Raw genomic sequence first — 22,506 nt, 5'->3', positions numbered from 1 at the left:
AAACATTTTGATCCATTTAGCTTGGTAATTTAAACATCATAAGTATGAAAAAAAAGCATCGAAGTATTTTTTATTGAATGCGAAAAGTAGAGACGTGGATAAAGCACGATTTAACGTCGATGAGTCCAACATTCCGGTCATTGTGACGTCACAAAAATCTAAATTGCATACCTGACGGGCCGCCTGGTAGTCCTTCAACTGGTTCAGTTTATGATCAACTTCCTTCTCGGTGCTACCTACATCTAAACTTTCACGATACTTCTCGGCTTCAATGGGATTCGGCCGCACAGTTCCATCTCTCTGCAAGTAAACATTGTCATATTTTCAGAACAAATTTAATGATGGAAGTTTTTGAGTTGGGCTGACATTTTGCTTGTAATGGGTTACTATTTGGGTGTGCTTGCAAAATATTTTCTACTTATTGGCTTCAACTTTAGATAGCATGCGTCATATACGATCTCTCAAAAACATACAAATATTTAAGATGGTGCGAGTTTCACTTACAGCTAATGATATATCACTTCTTGGTAGATGGTTTTTGGACCTAGGACGACGCCTGCGGGAATCGATGATTTCGGCATAATCTCTTTGCTGGAAAATAAAAAATGAACATCGAGTATGTGGTGCCAAAGTGTAAAACAACGTACAGGACTTCAATATTAGGTGTAATTTGGTTTGATTAATTTCAATATAATAAGTAACCAAAACAATTGAAAATCTACACTATTGTTGTTTTCCATATCCATTTGCCAGTGTTATTATTTCGTACGAAATTTTATACTTACACTTTCGTTTTTATGACGTTGTTGTTCTTCTCCCTTGCGTGCATTTTGAGCTACTTGTAAATCTACATTTAAACAAAATGGAAAATTCTTAATAAATACATATTTTAAACATTTAATAATAAAAACACACATTATTTTAATTTATATTAATGACTCTTTTTTATCCAAATAGAAGCTTGCGTGAAATGGGAAACTAACGGGTTCCGGAGTACCGTACCATGCAATCATAGATCTCATAATATAACCAAACGCTGGCTACTTTAATGAATAGCGAGAAACTTCTATATGCCGACAAACCTATGGCTATACTAACAAAAAGATGACAGAGAATTTTTTAACAGTATTGTACTGGGGAATAGCAAACATTCAAGTTGAAAAATAGAAGGCATATAACATAATTGTTTTTGAACTGGCGTGGAGGGACAAAATCTCACCCAAATCACTACGATACCGCCTCTGATTGATCTTCTCTTGCATTCGTTCCTCCTCCTTTTTCTGAAAACATTTAACAATCCTAATGACATCTTTACTTTACTTAAATATGATAATACATCATCCTATATTATTACTATTAACGATTACAACGCCTTTCAATATTTTTTCTATGTATGAATTTGACATTGTTCCTTCAAATGTTCATCGATATTACAATTTATATACATACCTATATAAATGATAATTGATCATTGGTGTTATGTTTTGAAAAACATATGATACAGTATAATATAAATCAGATTGATATTCGATAGCTTTTCATAAAAAGATGCATATTGGACATGAAATAAGTTAGTAGTCAATCGAAACTATCCACTGTGAAATAGAAAAAAACCAACTAAATTAGAACGTCCCCTATTACCGAAACGCATACGACTTGTCATAGCAAACTGAATGAACCGATAGAAGCTGAAGCAAGAGCGAGCGATAGAACACTTTGATTCCAAAAACTCAAAACGAGGAGCATACATTATATCAACGATGGACTGTTAATATATGATATATTGATATAAAATATGTGACTATGGTTTAAGCCTTGAGATAAAAATAACTGGCTTTAGGCTTTCGCCTTATTGAGGGTTTAGATGTGGCCAGTTGACGTCTGTCTCTGCATTTATTTAACTTTTAAATATGAACAGGTGCTACTAGTAATTAGTCATCAAATGGTGATTACAAATTAACTCCCTTAATTTAACATCATGGCATTGCTACCTTGTCTTGTCAGTTTACTAACAATGCCGAAAGTTTGAACTATGATACATTTTTGTAAATCGTAATTGAATACTGATTAAAAATAATTTTTTTTTTTCTCTAAAATTCAGAAGAAAATAGTCAAAGTCGATTTCAGAATTGATTTATGGATCTATTATTTGTTGTTCGAACAGTGTCAAAATATTCATACGTTCAATAAACGTACCTACAATCAAAAACAAATGCTAAGAAAAGGAAATAATAGATGCAAACAGCGGTTCAGCCCAAACAATTTTGGAATGTATTCTATATAACTTTATATCAAACATAATGTTAATAAATTACAAAAGTATCAAATATATAATATCAAAATAAATTAAATATCTATATTGAATGATAGATTAATTCACAAACACATAAGCACGTGTAAAGGCTGTAAAGGAGTCACACAATACGGTGCATGAATAGAAATGGGTGGCAGTGAAATCAATACAAGGTAGAATTATAGCAATGAATATAATTGCAAAATCTAAATGGAAAGTGATTTTTGGATAAATATCAGTATTGATATATACTTATTTCAGAGCATTTCAGCTTTTAAAATTTAGCTAAAAAGCGATGTTACAAACGATATTTCAAGTCTATGACTAAGCAGCGAATTATGTTAGTTAAATAACCTAACGCAATGCTAAAAATTGCGAAAGATATTGCAAGTTTACATTGTGATTCTTGAATAAGTAGCAGCTACCAGATTACTTACATCAGGTTTGTAGTTTAAAAAGCTCTGAAATCATTTTTCAATGCACAACAGCTGTATATTTGATAGCATAATGGTATATGAGAGAGTTTATTTTGTACAATATGTATGTGATGTCGGAGATGAAAAAGCATCCATAGCAAGCTGCCATCAAAAAGTGAGGATATATATAAAGAACTGGATTATATATGATTAGGATATATATGTATGTCAGTCGTCCCCGGGAATATGTTCTGGCCTTTCATAAGTAAAATACCATTATCATGCCGACCATTTGAAAACTGAATGGCAGAATTATACGAATCGAAAAATCACGTGGTACCTTATCAGCTACATTTCTACTTGTTGTGCTATTTAAGATTCAAATGAAAGAATTTAATAAACAAGAATAGTTTTAGGGTTTTATAAGGAAAGTTCGGTGCGAACTCTCTTGAAAACTATTGGATCACTAATCATGGAATACAAACATAAGAAATATCGGCGTCTCATACCGCTCGTTTGTAGTTATTAGGGGTATTATTCATACACTACCCGTGTCCATTCAAAACAAACGTACTTATTAAGACAACAAATTCATATTATTGACCACATGAAACGCCAAAAGTCTGTTTTGATTTCAGACCATTACAGAAATCTACATGAAGCAGAAAACAAAATTTTAAAAAGAATATGTGATCACATACACCGTCCCGAACAAAATGATCTTCAGACTGAAATAAAAACACATAAGACTAATAGCATGGAATTAAAGATAATTTACCTACGTAAAAGAGAATACGAACACATTTAATTGAATATGTCTAATTATTAAAATATGTAAACATCAATTCCCAGCTAGATATATCAAAAAGAATACACAAATAAGTTTCACAGGCCACATGAATAAAAAAGCACGAGTGAGGAATACCAGTTATTTGATATACCTTTCATCTTGGCTAGCCCTTTCCATATTCACCACAACACGCGCTTACATTTGCATGCTACTTAATCTAGCACTTTGATTAGATAGGAATATTGTAAGATATGACATAGCAGATCTGCCGACTTGGTTGTTATAATTTCAACCGGGTAACAGAATAAATATCTGAGATCATTATGCCTATTTGTTTTTGAAAATTCTTAAATCCTAATCTTTATAAACGAGAATCACACTACATGCTGTTATGGGTAAACGTTTTTCACACAAAGAAGTGGAGGCGTCGTCTGCAAAACAATTGTAGTGAAACATACCTTAAAACTACACATTAATGAAACACACTTGGACCTTCAAACCAGAAAATTATGATTCCAAGCAAACACATTCCCTAAGGAAAGTGTCTATCAATTTTGAGTTCGATCACGCTAAGGGATCTAGAGTTATTCTGCGGAAATTATTTTTGGAAGACTCCAACGACAACGTCGAACCGATTTAGTGATGCCATTGATACATCCAACTGCGATATAGAAGGTTTGAAAGTAGTATGGAATGAAACCTAATGGGAGTTATTTCCATTTCATTTTAAATTACACCTGAAAAAGGACAATCTGTATGATAAACTGGTAACTTAGAAAAAAAAATAAAAAAAGATAAAAAAAAACTTAAAAATAGAAATGAATTAAGTTAAGGCAATATACACTAATTCAAAGAATAAAATGTACATTTCGTGACAACGGTAGTGTTATTACTTAAGAAAGGCCAGGGCATTATTGAATAGGTGAAATAAACACTAACACCAGAAAGTTAGATGACAAACGTTGATAATTTTAACAAAACCAAATCCACCATTTGACATGCCATAAAGATGCTCCCGATAGTTTCGTCATTCTTCTAGGACCATTTTTGACGACGCTGCTTATTTTTTTCCACATTTTTTTTGTTTTGCTATGACTTTTGAAGATGGAAAGTATTACAATGATCGCTTCATGAATGTCAAGGCTCTTTGGTATGAAAACACATAATTCGCAGCCATATGTTAATGATTTTAACAGATTCACTAAGAGCTATAGCGTTGAGGCAAACTGAAGCGAACATCAAAATGGCAGTCAATTAAAATAAATTAGAAGCAACAACTGGAGTCAGGGAGAAAGGCTAAGATGTGGAATGATAGATAGACATAAAGGATATGTCAGTTCCCATGTATGAACAGTTTTTACCGCATGATAAGATTGCATCTGAAAATAGTATTTAAAAATATTTTTTTACGTTCCTTTTCACTCATTAATGTATTAATGTGATTCGTGCTGTAATATATATTTCTCCTATACTCAATCATCAGGAAAAAATCATTCTTTCTAGGTAAATGAACTGAGATTATAAGACAGCTGAAACGCACTTATTTTTACGTGACGTCATAAATATATGCGGCATTTATCTGACGTATATTGTCGAAAACGGCACAGACAATGACGACGCAGTGACATTTGTTTTCTCAACATATATTCAACCTTTTTGATACAAGTATAGGAGAAAAAAAGTATATCAATAAGAAAGGTATATTTCAACGAGTGAAATATTTGTGCTTGTCAACGCTCATAAAGCATCGTGCTGACCAGCCAGAATTTTTATCCTGTTCGAGATATCCCTTCCTTATTGAGAGTCCATTATAGTAAGTTAATCATGAGAGAGATGTTCATAAATTTGGAAGAAACAACTACTTGTTGAAATGACTGCTTGAAGTCAATGAAGTCACCGTCTCTATAACATTCATCAAATCTGGTGTGAGCATTCTTTTAATTGCTTTAAATCATTCAAATCAGTTCTTGTTTAAGTCGATAAGTCATTGCACACTTCACACCTCTATTTAATGTTAATATATTCTGTTACGCAATCTGAACACATACTAACTATTATACTTTATTATGACATACAAAAGCAGGTTGGATTATCACAACTCTCAAACATATGAAATAAAAACGTCGAGTCATGCAACAAAATAATATCTCATCTAAATCATTTTGCCGTTTATGGATGAATATTCTGTGATATTTTCTATGAGACCTACCGATCTATCCATGAGTCCTGCTATAGGTGTGATGAGATTCCCTTTTGGATCTGTCCTTGGTGCACCGCCGCCCGAACGTCCCCATGGTCCCCATGGCTCCAAAGGAGGTATCTTGCTCGGTTTGAGTGTAAACTTTTGTCTACCGAGGTCATCGTATGGGTTTTCTAGGAATTTGGGATCGGTCTCCGGAGCTACAATGTATTCATTGATTGACTTAATGGTGGCATTTATACCTGCAAATGCACGTCATTTTTAAAATGCACGTCATATTTAAGATACGTAAGTGCATATTTCACATCGTCGATACTCCAGGGGTTAATATCATTGACGTTATATCCACCCCTGGACTATGTCATAGCACAAATCGAAAAACGTCACAATGTGGTTGGCTGTAGGGTTTTGAAGTTGGACGTCGCTCTTTCCGTAATCATTACATGAAGTAACCCTGGAGTATAGAGGATGCATATTTCACTATATTTTACTTATCATCAAGTCACTGAGTGTCTACCTAGTTTAACTGATTTTATTTTTCCAAATCCTCTTTATCAGTTGATGCGTTAAATGAAAAGTGGACTGTCATTTCTGATTCATTTTTTTTGTAAATTCTACCATGTTAAAATGAAAGAAACTAGAAAAGGTGAATAAAATTCGATATGTAAAGCTATCTTTTTTTTGTTCAAATGTTGAAAACATACAGTACATGTGTACATATACACACAAACATAAAATTGTATATATTATATATAATTGGTTATACAATCACCCGCATGTGTCAAAGATAATATATTTCCTTTCATAAAGCATGTAAAATAAAAACAAAAGATCTACACACTCCAGAAAATGGCTAACATGTTTAACAGTTTAAAACAATTCCTTGACTTATGTGCAAAATGTGTTGGAGACTGAATTTTAACAAGATTCGGAAAAAATACGACACTCGTGCGTAAGAATGCTTTTGATGCGAAACATAAGAAAAGCTTTGTACTCTGATGCTGCCGTCAAATAGACCTTTCGTCACGCTTCACTGATCAGACTCGTGATAGATACCATGACCCCTGTTAAACCTGTTAACCTTCCATTATGATTCATCAGAGTTACTCTCCCTCCGATAGGTCATAATGTTCTTCATTGTGTGTATTCTTGAATTCGTTTATATTTTGACCATCACCAGTAGTTAGGTTAAGATATAGATACATAAAATTAAAATGATTACCAACAACAAAGTTAAGGTAGGACACATGTCATAATAACATTTGTTATATTCAATGTTTGCATAATACAGAATTATCTGTCCTAGCAGGTAGGTATTGATTGTGACGTCATGTGTTTTTGAGCGTAACGTCATATTTAATAGATAAATGGACGCGAATTACACTCACAAAATAATGATGTCACAATGGAAACCTACCCGCAAGGGAGGCAACTCTGTAATATGCGAAGATGGAATAGAACATTTTGAATATATGTTTTGAGGTTATATAATGTAACACGGAATAATATAATCTAGCCTATTTCCTATTGGTCCTATAACATCTAGCTCAAGGGGTGTTTGAAAGGTTCGACAATGCTGATGGTATATTCAATCATAGAGTAAAGTTTTGAAATTTTAAATTAAAAATAGTTTCTTGGCTAATCTACAGAAGTATTAAGGTAGCAAGTAACTTTTAAGAGAATATAACACAGAATCAGCTACTTCAAATATATGTATGTTCACTTGATCTATTTCACTTTTATATAAGTTCCAAAAAAAAGTTTAAAAAATTGAAAGTTTGCAGACTGCTGGTGAAATTGAAGTGATTCTTTGAGTGAAGGAGGAGAAAGAAAACGAGATTTAGTTTGAAGAAGTCAGAACAGGTACACTAATAGAGCATATTGATATGAGTTGAAATAATTCACGACAAAGCATAGACAAGTCAATTCAGATTAGCTGAGCTGTACGAATACGTAGACCTTTATAGAACTTACCTATCATTAACCCAGTGAAGACCATTTTCCATAGTTATAAAGAGTTTTGTAACAATACATAAAATTATGAAATAAGACAGAAAAAGCGTATTTACCAGATATGAAAATCCATAACGAATAACAATGGAGGTTGAATAAGTAATCAATATCACAAATCACGTTAAATGTTTCAATTACTTGTCAAAATTTTGATATAAGTATTTGCTACAGTATTATTTTATGAATTATCTTTCTTTAAATTAAATTTCTGTGATTGTCCATATACTAGAATTACATTAGGTTTTTTTTATCAGATCTGGTAAATAACATTAGCAAGGAGAGCTTCAATAATAACCTGATCTAGGACTGCTTATACCTCTCCTGTCCCTTTCAAAGTGTCCATAATTTGGTCCGAAGCCCTAAAAATACAAAAGTTGGTATAATATATAGACATTATGTCAGTGTACATAACTATCTAAACAAATGTTTAACCGAAAAGCCGGTTATTTTTCATGTGTAAAAAACGGTATTAGGACAAAACAAATTATTCTGCATTAACATATTACAGAGTTATCTGCTCTTGCGAGTAGGTATTGATTGTGACGTCACGTGTTTGCGAGTGTAACGTCATACTTTTCGGAGGAAACGACGTGAATTGCGCTCACAAAATTATGACGTAATAATCGATACCTACCCGCAAGGGAGCTAACTCTCTAATAAGTAAAGACGGAATAATTTAACGGATCGAAATTTCAAGATATGCCACACGATTTATCCATTTACCTCTAAATCAAGAAAACATGAATTATCACCACGAAAGACTACCATCTATACAGTATGAGAAACCGGATTATTAAGTTTTACTGACCTAGTTCAAATACAGTCAAAAGTATTATTAAAATTGTGCACATCAAAATGACTTTCTGATATCATTTTCAAGTTTCATGGATAGTTAGCATTGATACTGTAAATTTTTACAAGTACAGTTTTTAAGATCGTGCAACATACATAATTATGTAATTACTATAAAAGACTATCTAGTTATCTCATGTTATTTATGCTATAACATTGGTCACATTAGGATCTGCACAATTATACTTTATATCATACAAGATTGGTTTCATGGTAACCGTGAAGGTTCTGATTCATAAGAAAAGGAAAAATGTTACTGGATATTGAATGCTATCGATTTTCACCTACAACGTCTATCTTCGTCTGATGTAAAACACCCTGAATTTTTATTATTCAAAGACCGGTTTAGTCAGACATCACAATGGTATATGCATGCCGAATGCGTACACATAAACGTACATACACATATGCAACAATTCACTAAAGCACAGCATAGCTAGAATATTTCATGTGTATACAAAAATTAAAGTTTGAGAAAGGCCCATATGTATTATCAAAACATTCAAAACAATTATTCAAACTAAATTTTTAAAAATCATCACTTCAAAACGAGCCCATGCCATGCATCAAATTTAACCTGGTTATACACTTAATCAAGCCACAAATGAAACAAACACCATCTTAAATCAAATGAAATATATAGTTGAAATATATTAATTAAAAACTGCAAAATTGACAAATTGTATTAAACTAAAACTGACATAAATACACCACACAACACCAACTGATACTGTAAATTACCCATTAAATATTCTAATGAGATAGTCTTGGAAGAATAATTAGAATTCAATGTCTATTTTACATAGATCACTGGTCCGGAAGTAATTTCTCGGAAATAACAAACGAGTAGTTTACAGTGTTTGAAATCAGAGTTAGGATACAAATAAAAGTTTGGTCACGGCATAGTTATAATGTTAGATCCAACACAGATATACCTCCCGGGGTTTGCCCAGTGCGAATGGGTATCTGGCCACATTACCAGAGGAATCCCTAAGTGGATTCCCAATACCCCGTCCCCAGGGGTCGAATTCCTGAAATATCTGGTGGAACGACAAGAGTATTACAGTTAACAGAGGTTAAGTGACAATCTAGTGTGTATGGTGGATACTAGTGACTAGTAAGTCTTGCGTTTTTAGACTGGTAAGTTAGTTACAAGCATTAACAGTCAAGATTTGAAAGTCAGCATTTATTGTAACAATAAATTTTCTTGGTTTAAAAAAAAATCTTCATCTCACATAATAAAAAACTGTCGCCATTTGTAACGTCATCAATAATTTCATGATAACTATAACGGCGTAACAATTTCTTACAAAGTCCTTAAAAGGATTAATTTCACGAGAATTAATTCATTTATAAGGGTATAAGAATGGACTTTCATATATCGTTTTATATTATAGAGTTAAACTTCAGCGTGTATCAAGAATCATGAATCCAACCACATTTACTTTCGGACACACTTTGTGTTTTGTGTTATGCATATATACAAAATATGAGTGTGCTCTCATCATAAAGTGATGTTTATGCGTGTGATGAAAACGTTACAGAAACAACGTGATCCTAATCAAGCTTTCGAGTATGTCATAGGCTACAACACATTATTGTTGAGATGCGAGTGTAATCGTTTATATGAAATAACATCAAATGGTTACTCAGGTGAATTGTATGTGAAACATTATGATGCTAGGAACTCTGTGCCATAATTGAACTCACCATGACACTTTTAGACAGAGGACGATTCGTCTGCAGACCATTGTTCTAATGCCATATCATAAGAAAGTTTATAATACATTTGGTATAAAGATGTCGAGCCTTCAGGCACACGATGTGAAAAATGAAAACCATTCCCATAATTTTAGTAAAGAGGTTTTCCTTTAAACCCATCTTCTAACTGCACTCATGATATAAAAATCTCTCAACGTAACAGACAGCTAGAATCGTAACAGAAAGCAAACGGCTAACTCCCCTCTTGTTCACAATCATTTAGACCAATGACAACCAAATATTTTAAGTGTCTTTTATAGACATAAGTAGACTATTTATTGACCAAGTCTTAATAACATTGACCCGAGGATAGATGAGTTATAGACTACTACACAAAACATTCGTAGAGTGACCTGGTTACCATGACAACCGTTTTTTTCTGATAAAAAATGAACGCTTAAAAATGGTCTCCATCATTCCTTGTATTTTCGGAAAAGAACTCCACGGAACTTGATGTGTCGCCTGCGCAGCATCACAAAAATAGTCACTTACAGTTGACATTATCGATAATAATAAGGTGAAGTTATCAAGTCCTGTAACTCTTGCAAGTATTAATGGATTTTGACCAGTATTAAACCACTACGAGACCTCATTGATATATAGCAATATACCAAATTGGGTTGAAATTGGACAATAAATACTTAAGTAATCGAACGAAAACCATATATTTAGCTGTTTTGACGATTTCAAAGTCCCTTAACTCTTGCAAATATTGCCGGATTTTGACCATTATCGAACTAATCCGATATCATATTGATATAAATACTAAAGTTATCACACGGACACCATTTCCCGGACGCCAACGACGTCGACATAGTGATACATAACAGTCGCTCTTGTGTTGCAGGCGACACAATAAGTGCTTCACATGTTCAACAGAATTTTTCAGAAATATTTTCCAAACCAGACCAGGATGATTTCAATATACCCCAATGACCAATCAACTTCGTTCCAAAGATCAAGTATCAACATAGCATTATCGGTATTGTGGTGAAGACATTTTTACGTCACGTAGCTTTTTCATATTTGATCGTATTCTGCATTTGCATATTACAGAGTTTGTTTGTTTGTTCGTTTGATTCTTTTAACGTCCTATTAACAACCAGGGTCATGTAAGGACGGCCCCCGATGTATGCAGTGTTTAGCGTGTGTGAAGTGCGAGGTGTGTGTTTTGGGAGACTGCGGTATGTTCGTGTTATCTGCACTTGCGGTTATTATTGATTGTGACGCCATATGTTTGCGAGCGTAACGTCATAGTTTTCAGAGAAAACAACGTGAATTGCGCTGAAAAATAATGACGTCACAATGAATATTTACCAGCAAGGGAGTTAACTCTGTAATATGCAAAGGCGGAATCCATGAAACAAAATATCAAGAACAAAAAAGCACCGAAATTGAGTATTGGTGTGTCTATTATAAAAAAGACAGAATGTTGAATGTATTTACTCACCCCTCTGTTTTTCATATAGCCATCTACAAGAAATTAAAAAAAATGTCATAATAAATTTCTTAATAACTGGCTCTATTCAGGCATTATATGCTGTAAAATATTATATCTTTAAATTATTAATGGCGTTAGCGAAACATGTTAAGAAATCGTATGTTTATAATCACCATTTCTAAATGATTTATAAAAAAACATTTCTGTTTATTTAAAAAGCACCGTTCATAAAGCAAAGCTTAAGTCTCCTACTGTAACAGCTACAGTCACATTAACATTAAGCAGACTTAAAATTCCAATATATGTATACCTATCTTTGTAATGATATTCATGATTTGGACAAAATGGGGAAGAAATCTTGTTGTAAATTATGCAGAAATACAGTACCATTATATCATTTGGAAATCCGTTACCATTAAGCAACATTAGAACAAGTAGCATTGCGTCAATTATTGAAATTTTGCCTACGAGATTTTGGAACAACATATAAGCTATATGACTAAACATGGCTATTCCGGACTATATTTTAGCATACTACTTAGAGCATAAATTGATACCACATTTATAAATAGATATTCATCCAATGGTCTTTTTATTAAAGATATTGTATTCTCAGTTGAACAATAATAATTATTTTTAAAACAATCTACATTTTACGTGAAAATGACTCAATGTAGTGTGAAATACTAATTTGATTCGACTAGTTCGACAATTAGCGAGAGAGACTGAGCTCACTTTACTTTTCATATTCAGACTAATGTTTTAATGCTTATAGTCATCGATTTACGATTTACCAAAGCCAATTTCATTTCTATGAATAGCGTAATATGGACATTTCTATGATAATGTGATATACGAGCAAGTCACATAACTATGCAACTAAATTATGACTAAACAGCAAAAGCTAAAACAATCTAATGTACAGGCAAATTAAAGTCTCCTATTGCAGGCAAAATTAACAGTATAAACAAGCACGAAACTAATGTATATGTTGTCATGGATACCTAGAAACGGAGGAGCTTTCGACAGTTCTAACGTGTCCCAAGCTCGGAAGTACCTCCTATCGCGTTGTGGGGGGTCTGTATGCGTATCGTGGAGAGTAAAATTAAAACATTAAAACAGAAACAAACAGATTTTAGCTGAAATCATAGTAACAGATTTAATATGAAGAGAAACATTACTACGTTTATTTGTAAACATGCACAAGCGGTTTTTTTTCTATTTTCTTTTTCTTTGGATATGCTCATACATATGGATGGTTTGCTTATGACATCGAACGTTTTATTTATCAACTGCGGACATTAACATCAACAAAAATCATAATAATATTATCTAACCTTCTTAGCGATATTTAAGTAATTATATTTTGTCAAATATGGTAAAATACTATCTTCAAAGTATTTGCATTAGTTGCCTGGATCAGGATAAAATGATTGAAGAAATATCCATACCAAGAAAAATGAAAAGGTGTAAACCGCAAAAGCCCATATATTAGATAGCAACACATAATTCAATTGACCCTTTACCAATAAAAAAAGAAAAGTGAAAAATAATTGCAAAGTACTATAAACTATAACGTCCATAAGCTTCACAAGAGAGATAAAAAATAATAAAATGCGTAAAGTAATATTGTTGGTAATTTGACAATAATTCAGGTGCTGACTAATATATATATATTTATTGTCATATGGTCACTATTACAAAATGGGATATATGATTTCATATTATCAATATATACCTGGCATCTGTTGTGGACCTGGGCTCGTCCTCTCCAACATCTCATTCTGCATCCGCAACTAAAATAAATCACCGAAATAAGAAACATTTTATTCAGTTATTTAAAAAGAGAAAACTTGGTGATCACTTAAAATCAAATATAATAAAATGACTAATAATTGTTTCGTTTCGGACATAAGAACAAAGCATTTGTTATTTGACGAATTCTTCACAAGCCGTTTTACAAATTATAAAAAGTCTAGCTTCAAACACCATTTAACCAATTTGTACATTATGTACTGATGAAAAGATAATGCGCTTAAAGATAGATAAGTTATTTGTTTCCAAAAGTCTAGCAGTTCATAGATGCATAATAATTTTGAACAAAATAAAAAAGGATGCTATGAAATATTTAATCAAATATATTTTCATTTTATGATTCAAAGTATTGAACAAATTTACCTTCTGAAGATTTTCCTTTGTCATATCATAACGCTGTCTTTCTGAAGGCATGCCGTTTCTTCCTGAAGTACAAAAGAAAAAAAAATCAGTTGGCTAGCACAGTAAAGAATAGCTCATACACTGAATTCCTCACTTTCATATCCGAAACACTCTTTCTACTTTCCTCACTTTCATATCCTAATACTATCATGTCTTCGTGGAAACAGCTAATCCCTGCCTTACACACGGTAGATGGAATAACTACCTTTAGTTTTAAAATGATGAAGAAAAAATCTAATATTATATTTATTTTGAACGATTGTTTATTTTTTTCAAATAAATGTTATAGCATATGAAAACTTTTATCGAGACACGAGCTAGTCATTTAGTTGATTATAATACCTAATGAGGCAAACATCCCAAAACAAAAAATAAGTTATATATTTCGAATGAATGTGAGATTTTCTAGAAACTTCCGTGATTTTTTTTTCTGGGGGGGGGGTGTAAAAAAAGCAATAATTCCAACACTTACTACTTACTTTATAAACGCTATTTACATTGTCGTGAGTAAAGGGTGATCCAACTTTGTAAAACATTAGAGTTGCCTGCTCTTCATTAACTTGTGTGGAGAAATTGCATCATTTTCTTTTATGAGTATTACATTATGCTGATAAATACATGACGTCACAATAAATACCTACCAATAAGAGCAGATAGCCCTTTCTTTTATTATATAAATGTTTATACAGACCTGGAGAATGGAAAGGCGGCATTCCATCTAATCCTTGATCCGCCTCTCTGGCCATTTCAGGGTTCTGAAAGAAGATCAGCGGATCTTTGCATTGATATTGTGCTTTCACATGTCCCGACTCCGAGATCATTGGGGCACCACTTCCGGGGCCAGAGCGGCCAAAGTAGTCCATATAGTTAAAGCCGATAGGTTTGGTAGGGGATGACAGCTGGACAGCAGGGAAAGTAGATAGATAGAAGGAAGGAAAGAAAGAAAGAGAGAGGAAAAAGATAGAGAAGATGATAAAGAATGATGTAAGTTCATAATAAACAAAGAAACAGAAATCAGGGATAGAAATAAAAGATAGCAATAAAGAACTAGAGAATGGGAAGACAATCATATACATTATATATACTGATAACATAAATAAATTTAATGATATGCTTTTGGATTTTATAACAGAATAATAATGACTATATTATTCAAACAATCAATTATTTTCTCATTTTTTTATGAAAACAGCATTTCAGTACAAATTAATGATAACTGATTATTCAACGAAATAATGCAGAAAAAATATTAACGTGATATCCACAAACAGGTAAACACACAATGAAATACACAAACCTGGAATACCCTATGGGATATGTTAAGGCAAACTCATTATATCTATCTGACGTTAGTAATTCATTTATTGAACAGAACTAAGTGAAGTTAGCTAACATCAATTTGATGAAGGGGTCATTCACCAAACAGTTCATGCTGTGTTGGTAGATAACTTTATCATTAATATTAAAAACATCTGATATAATTACATCACCAAAGGGATCTCAATTATCAGTCTGTAATGTAACACACAATATCTACTTTGTATGCATGCAGGTGTTAAAATATCTAATGTTTATTATTAAACAACAAAATTACATGGGATTGTCGTTATTTTTGCTGTAATTTTAAACAAAAGAACGTTTAACAGTTATGCGTTGCACGGTTTAAAGCTTTAGCTAATACAAAATCTCTCTACTGACCTGGGCACCATTTGTGGTCTGCAATCGAAACAGCAGAAAGTGAACTTAATGTTTTGTGTGGATTTTCAAATATCTTTTTGTTGGACATTTTGCTTTTAAATATTAAATTGTAAGCAGACGTCCTTACTAAAACGTTATCAACATTTTTTACCTAATTTTGTTTAGGTAAAAGTTTAAACCCATTTTTAAAATATGGTTATTCCTAATTAACAACAACGACATACGTAAATCATATTTCATTCGTTTTCAGACAACGTTGAAAAAGTGACAATAACAAATATTATGATTCTCCTGAAAATCATTTCTTACCAGGTATCATATACACAGTTTACACAGAGTTTGAATCAGAAAGATCTTACAATGTGTCTAAGCTCTTAATCATTCACCAGATATACAGTATATATCAGCACACACAAAAACAACAATTCCCGCTCTCTGTGGTGCTTTGATATGTTTTATTTCTTCTATACAGGTAGCGCGGGTGATGTTAGTGATGCTAGAAGGAAAGTGACCCATACACCAGTGACGTCATAAGCCACACAAAAAGAGGTGACGTAACCATAAAAGGTAAAGTGTTAGCATGAATGATGAATACAGCGTCAAGTTGTTTTGGTGAATGAGAAACATGAAATAACGAAACGATTGGGGTTGTTTTCGTACTTATTCACGGCTTCCGGATTAGATACAGTCTCATAATCTTTATCAAGATTAACGTGAAACGTGATGGACAGAAGTGACTGTTTAATTTATCGACTGGCATGATGAAGGGGTCCTCGATAGAATGAAAAAAGACTAAATACTGACAGTTAAGCAAAAAATGTTCCCTTATTCAGGCCATTGTGCATATATGCATAAAATGCAAGTACACTAAGTCAAACATAATCGTTGTTCCTTGCTAAATCAAAAACCTCAATAGGTTATCTCCCCTTGTACGTTTTAGATGAATATTTCATTATGTTTACATTTTCTGATCAAACCACTTACTAATTATCGGTCCCATATAATTGTTCATAGAAGGCGTGTGCTATGAGATACTAGTTTAGTAAGAAAGTAATAAGTATTAGTTATTGGTGAGCATTGAACTATTGGCTGCTGATTCTACTAAAATCTAACATATATTCTAATGACAGAGTGACACTAAATGAAGATTATATTGTATTCGGAATTAATTATAATCTAGGGCACTACAAAAACATGTTGATGTTTAGAACAAATCAGCATGACAACCCGACCCATATTGTACACCCACAAAAAAAACTGTGAATATAGTGAATATGAGCCCTTACATGACCATTCATTTTCTTCTCTTGCTCTTGTTGCTCTGAAACAAAAATGAAAAAAAGTTTAATTTTAAGACATCATGCAATTATATTAGGATAATTGGTGTGTTTGTTATTGAATGTTAAATGATTAAATTCAGCAAATTTATGTGTAAGGACATAAAATGGTCTACTTTTAATTGAATAATTATTTCTTTTCAGTAGTTAGGAATTTGTTACTTATTAAATTGATAATTACCGTGTAATAGCTGGTTATCTGTATGGGGTAGGTATTTGTGCGATTTCACGGGACGGTATTTGATCGAAATTTGAATTGCGAAATTTAGATAAACTGATAAATAATATATTACATTCAAAACAGGCAACGCAACTAAAAATATTTTCGATATCAGTTAAGATAGCACAAACTTTGACCCGCAAAAATACCAGGCTATCATTGTAACATGGTATCATAACTTACTTAGGTCTTCGTAGTACTTCTTCTTCTCCTCTGGAGGTCGCTCGTGTCTTCTGTAATTCTCGACATCACGTACATAGCGATCCTGAAACCGAATTATCACATCCCCAACAAGTTGAGTCTTAAGATTTCCAGAATTGGTTCTAAGTGGGGCGCCGTGGCCAGGGCGGCCAAAGCTGTCCCAGAACTGAAATCTGTGGGTGATGGAGTCAGAAGGCTGCAGCAGTAGGTCAGAGGTCATGGATCAAAAGTCAAAGATGGATAGAGGAGGAAACGGGAATCAAAGAAAAAGGAGGTCCATGAAGAGGGAGAAAGCAGGTCGATAGTGGACAGCATGGAGAAGAAAAAGACAGAAAAAGGAAATGGAAAGATAAAAGAAAATGAATATGATAGATAAATGCAATTACATAAGTAAAAAACAATATGTCGCATCCGTCTTTCTAACAAATATTTGATTAAAAAGGAATTGATAGGTATCGGTAATCAGAATTTTCTAAAACTGGTTTTTTTATCACCTCACCATATTTTGACATCATGTAATTCATGATTTAAAATTATCGAAAGACATTGAAATCGTTTTTCAAAGGCTTTATTACATTTTTGTTTCACTCATTTCTTCCGGAAATCGACGTATTGTTTTTATTTTTATTTTAGAGTATGTGAAACCAATACGAGATAGTAATGATTCCATACTGAGATAACACGAATGGATGAATTTGTATTCAACTTATCCACTACACCATCTGCTGATTCTTCTATACATCTCTGCCAAATATTGAACCTTTTTATTGTGAAAACTTTTGTTGAAACAGACAAAATGGGTAACAGACTTTTCATTGACTTCTAATGATTTATTTATAGTATTCATGCTGATATGATGATTTTAAGCACATATGATTAGTGAATTGGAGAGCGAATGTGACAGGTGTGCTTTTCCGAACAAATCCGCATGTGTATCTTACATGGAGCAGAAAATAAACCGATGTAGCATACGAAGCGGACGTTTTCTGATACCAACCAATCTATTTAGTATCACTTAGAAATTTCACAAATTTACAGTGGAAAAAACCACTAAAAACAATGAACGACAGTCGTAACAAACATCATGGCCAAGTTATTTAAACAACTTGTATAAAGCAGATTTTCTTTTTTATAGTGTAAAGATGACACACTTACCGGCTCTACCTGGTATCTGGGTGGATCCCGCTGAAATTGTTCTTCTCTGAACTTCTGCTTCTTGTAATCATTCTGACAACAAAAATGAAAAAAACCCACCTAAAATAATGCACAATTCTGAAGCATTAATTAGTTACGAACCTATTGCAAAGCATCTCTCAATCATATTCATTTGCAATACATTTCTGAACTAAGAGGACAATACCTTAAAGAAATACGACTATCTGTCGCAAAGCATACAGCAAAACAGCAACATTCTGTGTTTCACCAAACCTGTGCTTCAAAAAATATCGATTTTCTATCTAAGGAACTTGATACTGATGTTAACAATTTCACTGTTCAAATTAACTGTCTTGGTAACTTTTTTCCCTTCCCTTTCGTGACAAAAGTAAACGACAAATGCTAACAATCTAGCGAATCCACAAGTCAGAAAATGCTCAAATATTTAAGATAAAAATGAAAACAGCGTTTGGAGTGTAACAAATACACATAATATTTTACCCCGTTTGGGGCCCCAGCTCCTGGCCTTCCGAATGGTCCACTCTCCTCCATCATCTCTCGCGCCTAAATGAAAGAAAAATAATCTTAAAAATAGCTTCGGCTGAATTCCTTTTATATATTTATGTTTTTTTTTTCGATGTTTCTTTACAGGCTTGTACTAACCCTTCGCTGATCCTCGTGTTTCTCCCTTTTTCTGAGCTCACTTTCCTCTTGGAATCGTCTCTCTTCTTCGCGTCTATCTAAGAATTGTTGTGTTTCCTTTTTTATTTGTTCGTGACTGTTTGAAATAAAGAAATAATGTATACTGACAAATTTAGCTCTAAAAGGGGAGTATTATTTCAATCAATTAAGAAGTTAACACGTTAGAAAACCAGGATTCAACGGATAAACCTCAATAAAAAGACGATATTTACCCACAAATCCTTAAATATCAATGTATATTTATAGATTCATAACAAATAAAAATCCTAGATGCCCCATCCCTGATTATTTGGTAAAAATAAATGGTGATGTTTATTGTTTATTTAAACGAAAAAGAGTATTAGAATAAAAGAATAACATGACATATGCCACATCTATTATTCTCTGAAACAAGAAATTTTACAAACATACCTCTTTTGGTGTGCGTTTCTTATTGGTACATTTTGCGTGGAATCATATTCATCGCTATAGTTTCTTCCTGTACCTGATGATGAAACAAACAATAGCTTAAATAGATCTATGGTGATATCCAAGTAAAGATACAGTCAATCAACTAAATGACGTTCATATATATATTTGTAGATGTTGCCACCTTAAAATACAAGCTTTTCACATCCCATATAGTCATATTTGGTTGCAAGTCTTCGTCAATATAGAAGTGAACAAGCATGACGCACTATCTAGAATTAAACAAAACTGAAAAACAAACTCAAAGCAAATTTAAAGATGGACATTTGTCTATTACAACAATAAAATATTTTGATAAATATTGATTTATTGTTAATGTCATTAAATATATTTTATGCGAGTTATCTGATTACATTAATTTTAATTTTCTCCTTTAAAATAAAATGTCACTATCTTCACGTTATAAAAATAACTGTTCAAATTTGCAATAAAGTTCATATAGAACAAATCATAGACTATAGACTGAATAAAGTATGTCTGATAGTTCCCGTAAAACGTAGCTGCAAAAAAAAGTTACTAAATAAAATTTAAAAAAAATCTTATCTACAAAAAATAAAAATGTATTACCAACAGCTTCAAAACCATAATCCATTTTATCAAAAAGGATGCACTGATGAGGTCAAGGGAGTTGTTTCAAAAGCAACGACAAAATAACAAATACTGTATCGAACGTGATTAAGAGCTTGGTTTACAGCATGTGAGATTGTGCGTCAGTAGGGAGAGAAAAAACGTTATACAGGAAGATGGTGAATGTAATACACAGTCGGACGTGTGACATACACACACACAAATGATAATGTGTGCTATAAACACCAAGACCAGGGTATGTAATACAAATAAAGTATAATACAAAAAGGTGAAATACACGTGAAGAATAAGATGTGGTTTACAAAGGAAAAAAACTATATGCGATAATCACGAATAAAAATTATGTTATACATCAACTAAATAAGGAGATACCACAAGGTATATTTGGCGTAACATACAAGAGGGAAATTAGGTTTGTAATACACAAGTTGTGTGGTACCACGAGAATGTGGAGAATAAGGCGTGTTGAAAATAATGGAGACAAAACTAGAACTAGAATCCAATAACCAATCTCCCAGCTAGCCTTCATTTGAACCATGGCAATCAAATTACATGTTATTTTGTTTTTAAAATATGACCAAATATGCTAACCATACACAAATTTCAATTGTGTTTATTTTAACGTTTCATTCGGTAGCCATGGCAACCAAATGGCATCTGTTGTCTTATCATTTAAGACCATTTTATCTGTAGGTTTTAAATCTCTCTATGCAAATCTTTAGCTTAATCGGATACTTTTTGACCAATCAGAAGCCACCGCTTTGTTTTCGTGGTAAATCAATTGATATGTGAAAAAAAAGACATTCATGTGTTACGTCACTTCATCACTTGACCAAGTGTGAACAAAATTGATCCCCAAAGACTAATGAGTTATTGGTTATTTTATAAAGCATATTGTAACTTGGTTACCGTGGCAACCGAAAATTTCGGAAAACAGCGCCTTCATGAAAATCTACATATGGTCCTCCACATTCTTTGAAAGGTTTTTGTATTTTAGTATTTGATATATAGGAGGAGTTGTCCAGACAAGATCTGCGGACAACAGACAGACAGACTGGGTGATTCCATATTATCAATATGTGGATACGTGAATATTTTAGACACTACAACTTGCAGGGAGAATAAGGCGTGCTGCTGATACTTCCACCAAAATAAGCCACTACAACTACTCAGGCAGGGAAAATAAGGATTTTACCCTGGTTCTGGTTAACTGAGCGGTAACTCAGAGGATTATCCCTGCTATCGTATCGTGGTGATGGTCGGTCTCTGGCCCAGCCTGAGGTCAAAGTTCAAAACAAATATAGTTTAATTAAAGTAATGCATGGGCTTGCAAACTACTCTAGTTAACGCAATATTAGTTGTTAAACAAAAAAAATAAAGAAATAAGTAATTTTAACCAACACAAACAACGATGAACACAGTGGAATTTATATCTAAAGGTTTCAGAATCAAAACATAGCATGAAGAAATGCATTTCATGTCGTAGATATATATAAGACACTGTCACCAATAACTTATAACAAGATAAATAATGTGAAAATGAGATTTTGGGCAGAAATATATGTATATTATATGTTTACTGCTAGTCACTTAATTCAGAGATTGACTCCAAATACTTGATCAACATGAACAATGAACAAGTGTTATAAACCATATGTTTGAAAATTGCCAAAGATATTTACAACAAGTAACAACTGCATACTTCATTATATTATCCAAACGTGTATTTCAAGATTAATAAACGTTCAAATGAAATTGTCAGATTTTTGTTTCTTCAATTGAGTTCTCTTTATAACACCAACAAAGATATACCTCACAGTTGACCTCAATAATCAAATCCAGCCGTATAGGCTTCTATAGGTAAAATCTACATTATTTACAAACGATATCTTACATCTGGTAACTCATATTCATATAACATGTACAAAAAATGATTTCATAGAAGCGTTTGATAATTTGGTTAAGTAAAAATTTAAGAAAAAAAATTATGTGACGAAAGAAATAAAGCCACTGTAATAGAAATGATACATATTGCATGCCTAAAGGATATGTGTATACATATTAAACAAATCTGTTGTTACAGATTTAGAGTAACATAGGTACTTTGAACCACATCATTTTCGCGAGTTACAAAATTTCGTGTAATTTCACGAG

At 32.8% G+C, this 22,506-nt stretch overlaps 1 protein-coding gene across 12 annotated transcripts in view; it reads right to left on the bottom strand.

The window, feature by feature from the left end:
- Nucleotides 1-22,506, bottom strand: part of LOC138321670 (trichohyalin-like) — a 74,487-nt gene that overhangs the window by 11,181 nt on the left and 40,800 nt on the right. For 3 of the 12 annotated variants that reach the window (XM_069265508.1, XM_069265511.1, XM_069265515.1), the window contains 21 exons: nucleotides 19,708-19,780; nucleotides 19,258-19,372; nucleotides 19,096-19,158; nucleotides 18,595-18,666; nucleotides 17,422-17,503; nucleotides 16,968-17,002; nucleotides 15,682-15,699; nucleotides 14,675-14,738; nucleotides 13,945-14,006; nucleotides 13,505-13,562; nucleotides 12,771-12,845; nucleotides 11,776-11,798; nucleotides 9,500-9,604; nucleotides 8,008-8,071; nucleotides 5,709-5,899; nucleotides 3,411-3,437; nucleotides 2,731-2,754; nucleotides 1,220-1,280; nucleotides 786-847; nucleotides 505-591; nucleotides 172-300 (listed from right to left, as the gene is read on the bottom strand). In XM_069265508.1, coding sequence (XP_069121609.1) covers nucleotides 172-300; nucleotides 505-591; nucleotides 786-847; nucleotides 1,220-1,280; nucleotides 2,731-2,754; nucleotides 3,411-3,437; nucleotides 5,709-5,899; nucleotides 8,008-8,071; nucleotides 9,500-9,604; nucleotides 11,776-11,798; nucleotides 12,771-12,845; nucleotides 13,505-13,562; nucleotides 13,945-14,006; nucleotides 14,675-14,738; nucleotides 15,682-15,699; nucleotides 16,968-17,002; nucleotides 17,422-17,503; nucleotides 18,595-18,666; nucleotides 19,096-19,158; nucleotides 19,258-19,372; nucleotides 19,708-19,780 — 1,490 coding nt within the window. Of the gene's footprint in view, nucleotides 1-171; nucleotides 301-504; nucleotides 592-785; nucleotides 848-1,219; nucleotides 1,281-2,730; nucleotides 2,755-3,410; nucleotides 3,438-5,708; nucleotides 5,900-8,007; nucleotides 8,072-9,499; nucleotides 9,605-11,775; nucleotides 11,799-12,770; nucleotides 12,846-13,504; nucleotides 13,563-13,944; nucleotides 14,007-14,674; nucleotides 14,883-15,681; nucleotides 15,700-16,967; nucleotides 17,003-17,421; nucleotides 17,636-18,594; nucleotides 18,667-19,095; nucleotides 19,159-19,257; nucleotides 19,373-19,707; nucleotides 19,781-21,547; nucleotides 21,629-22,506 lie in introns of all 12 variants that reach the window. The other 9 variants (XM_069265505.1, XM_069265514.1, XM_069265506.1 and 6 more) reach the window with 8 other exon arrangements.

The sequence above is a fragment of the Argopecten irradians genome, chromosome 4, assembly GCF_041381155.1.
Source record: "Argopecten irradians isolate NY chromosome 4, Ai_NY, whole genome shotgun sequence".
In the NCBI taxonomy this organism is placed as follows: Eukaryota; Metazoa; Mollusca; class Bivalvia; order Pectinida; family Pectinidae; genus Argopecten; species Argopecten irradians.
The sequence above is the reverse complement of the archived record's forward strand: the minus strand, read 5'-3'. Positions and strand labels throughout refer to the sequence as shown.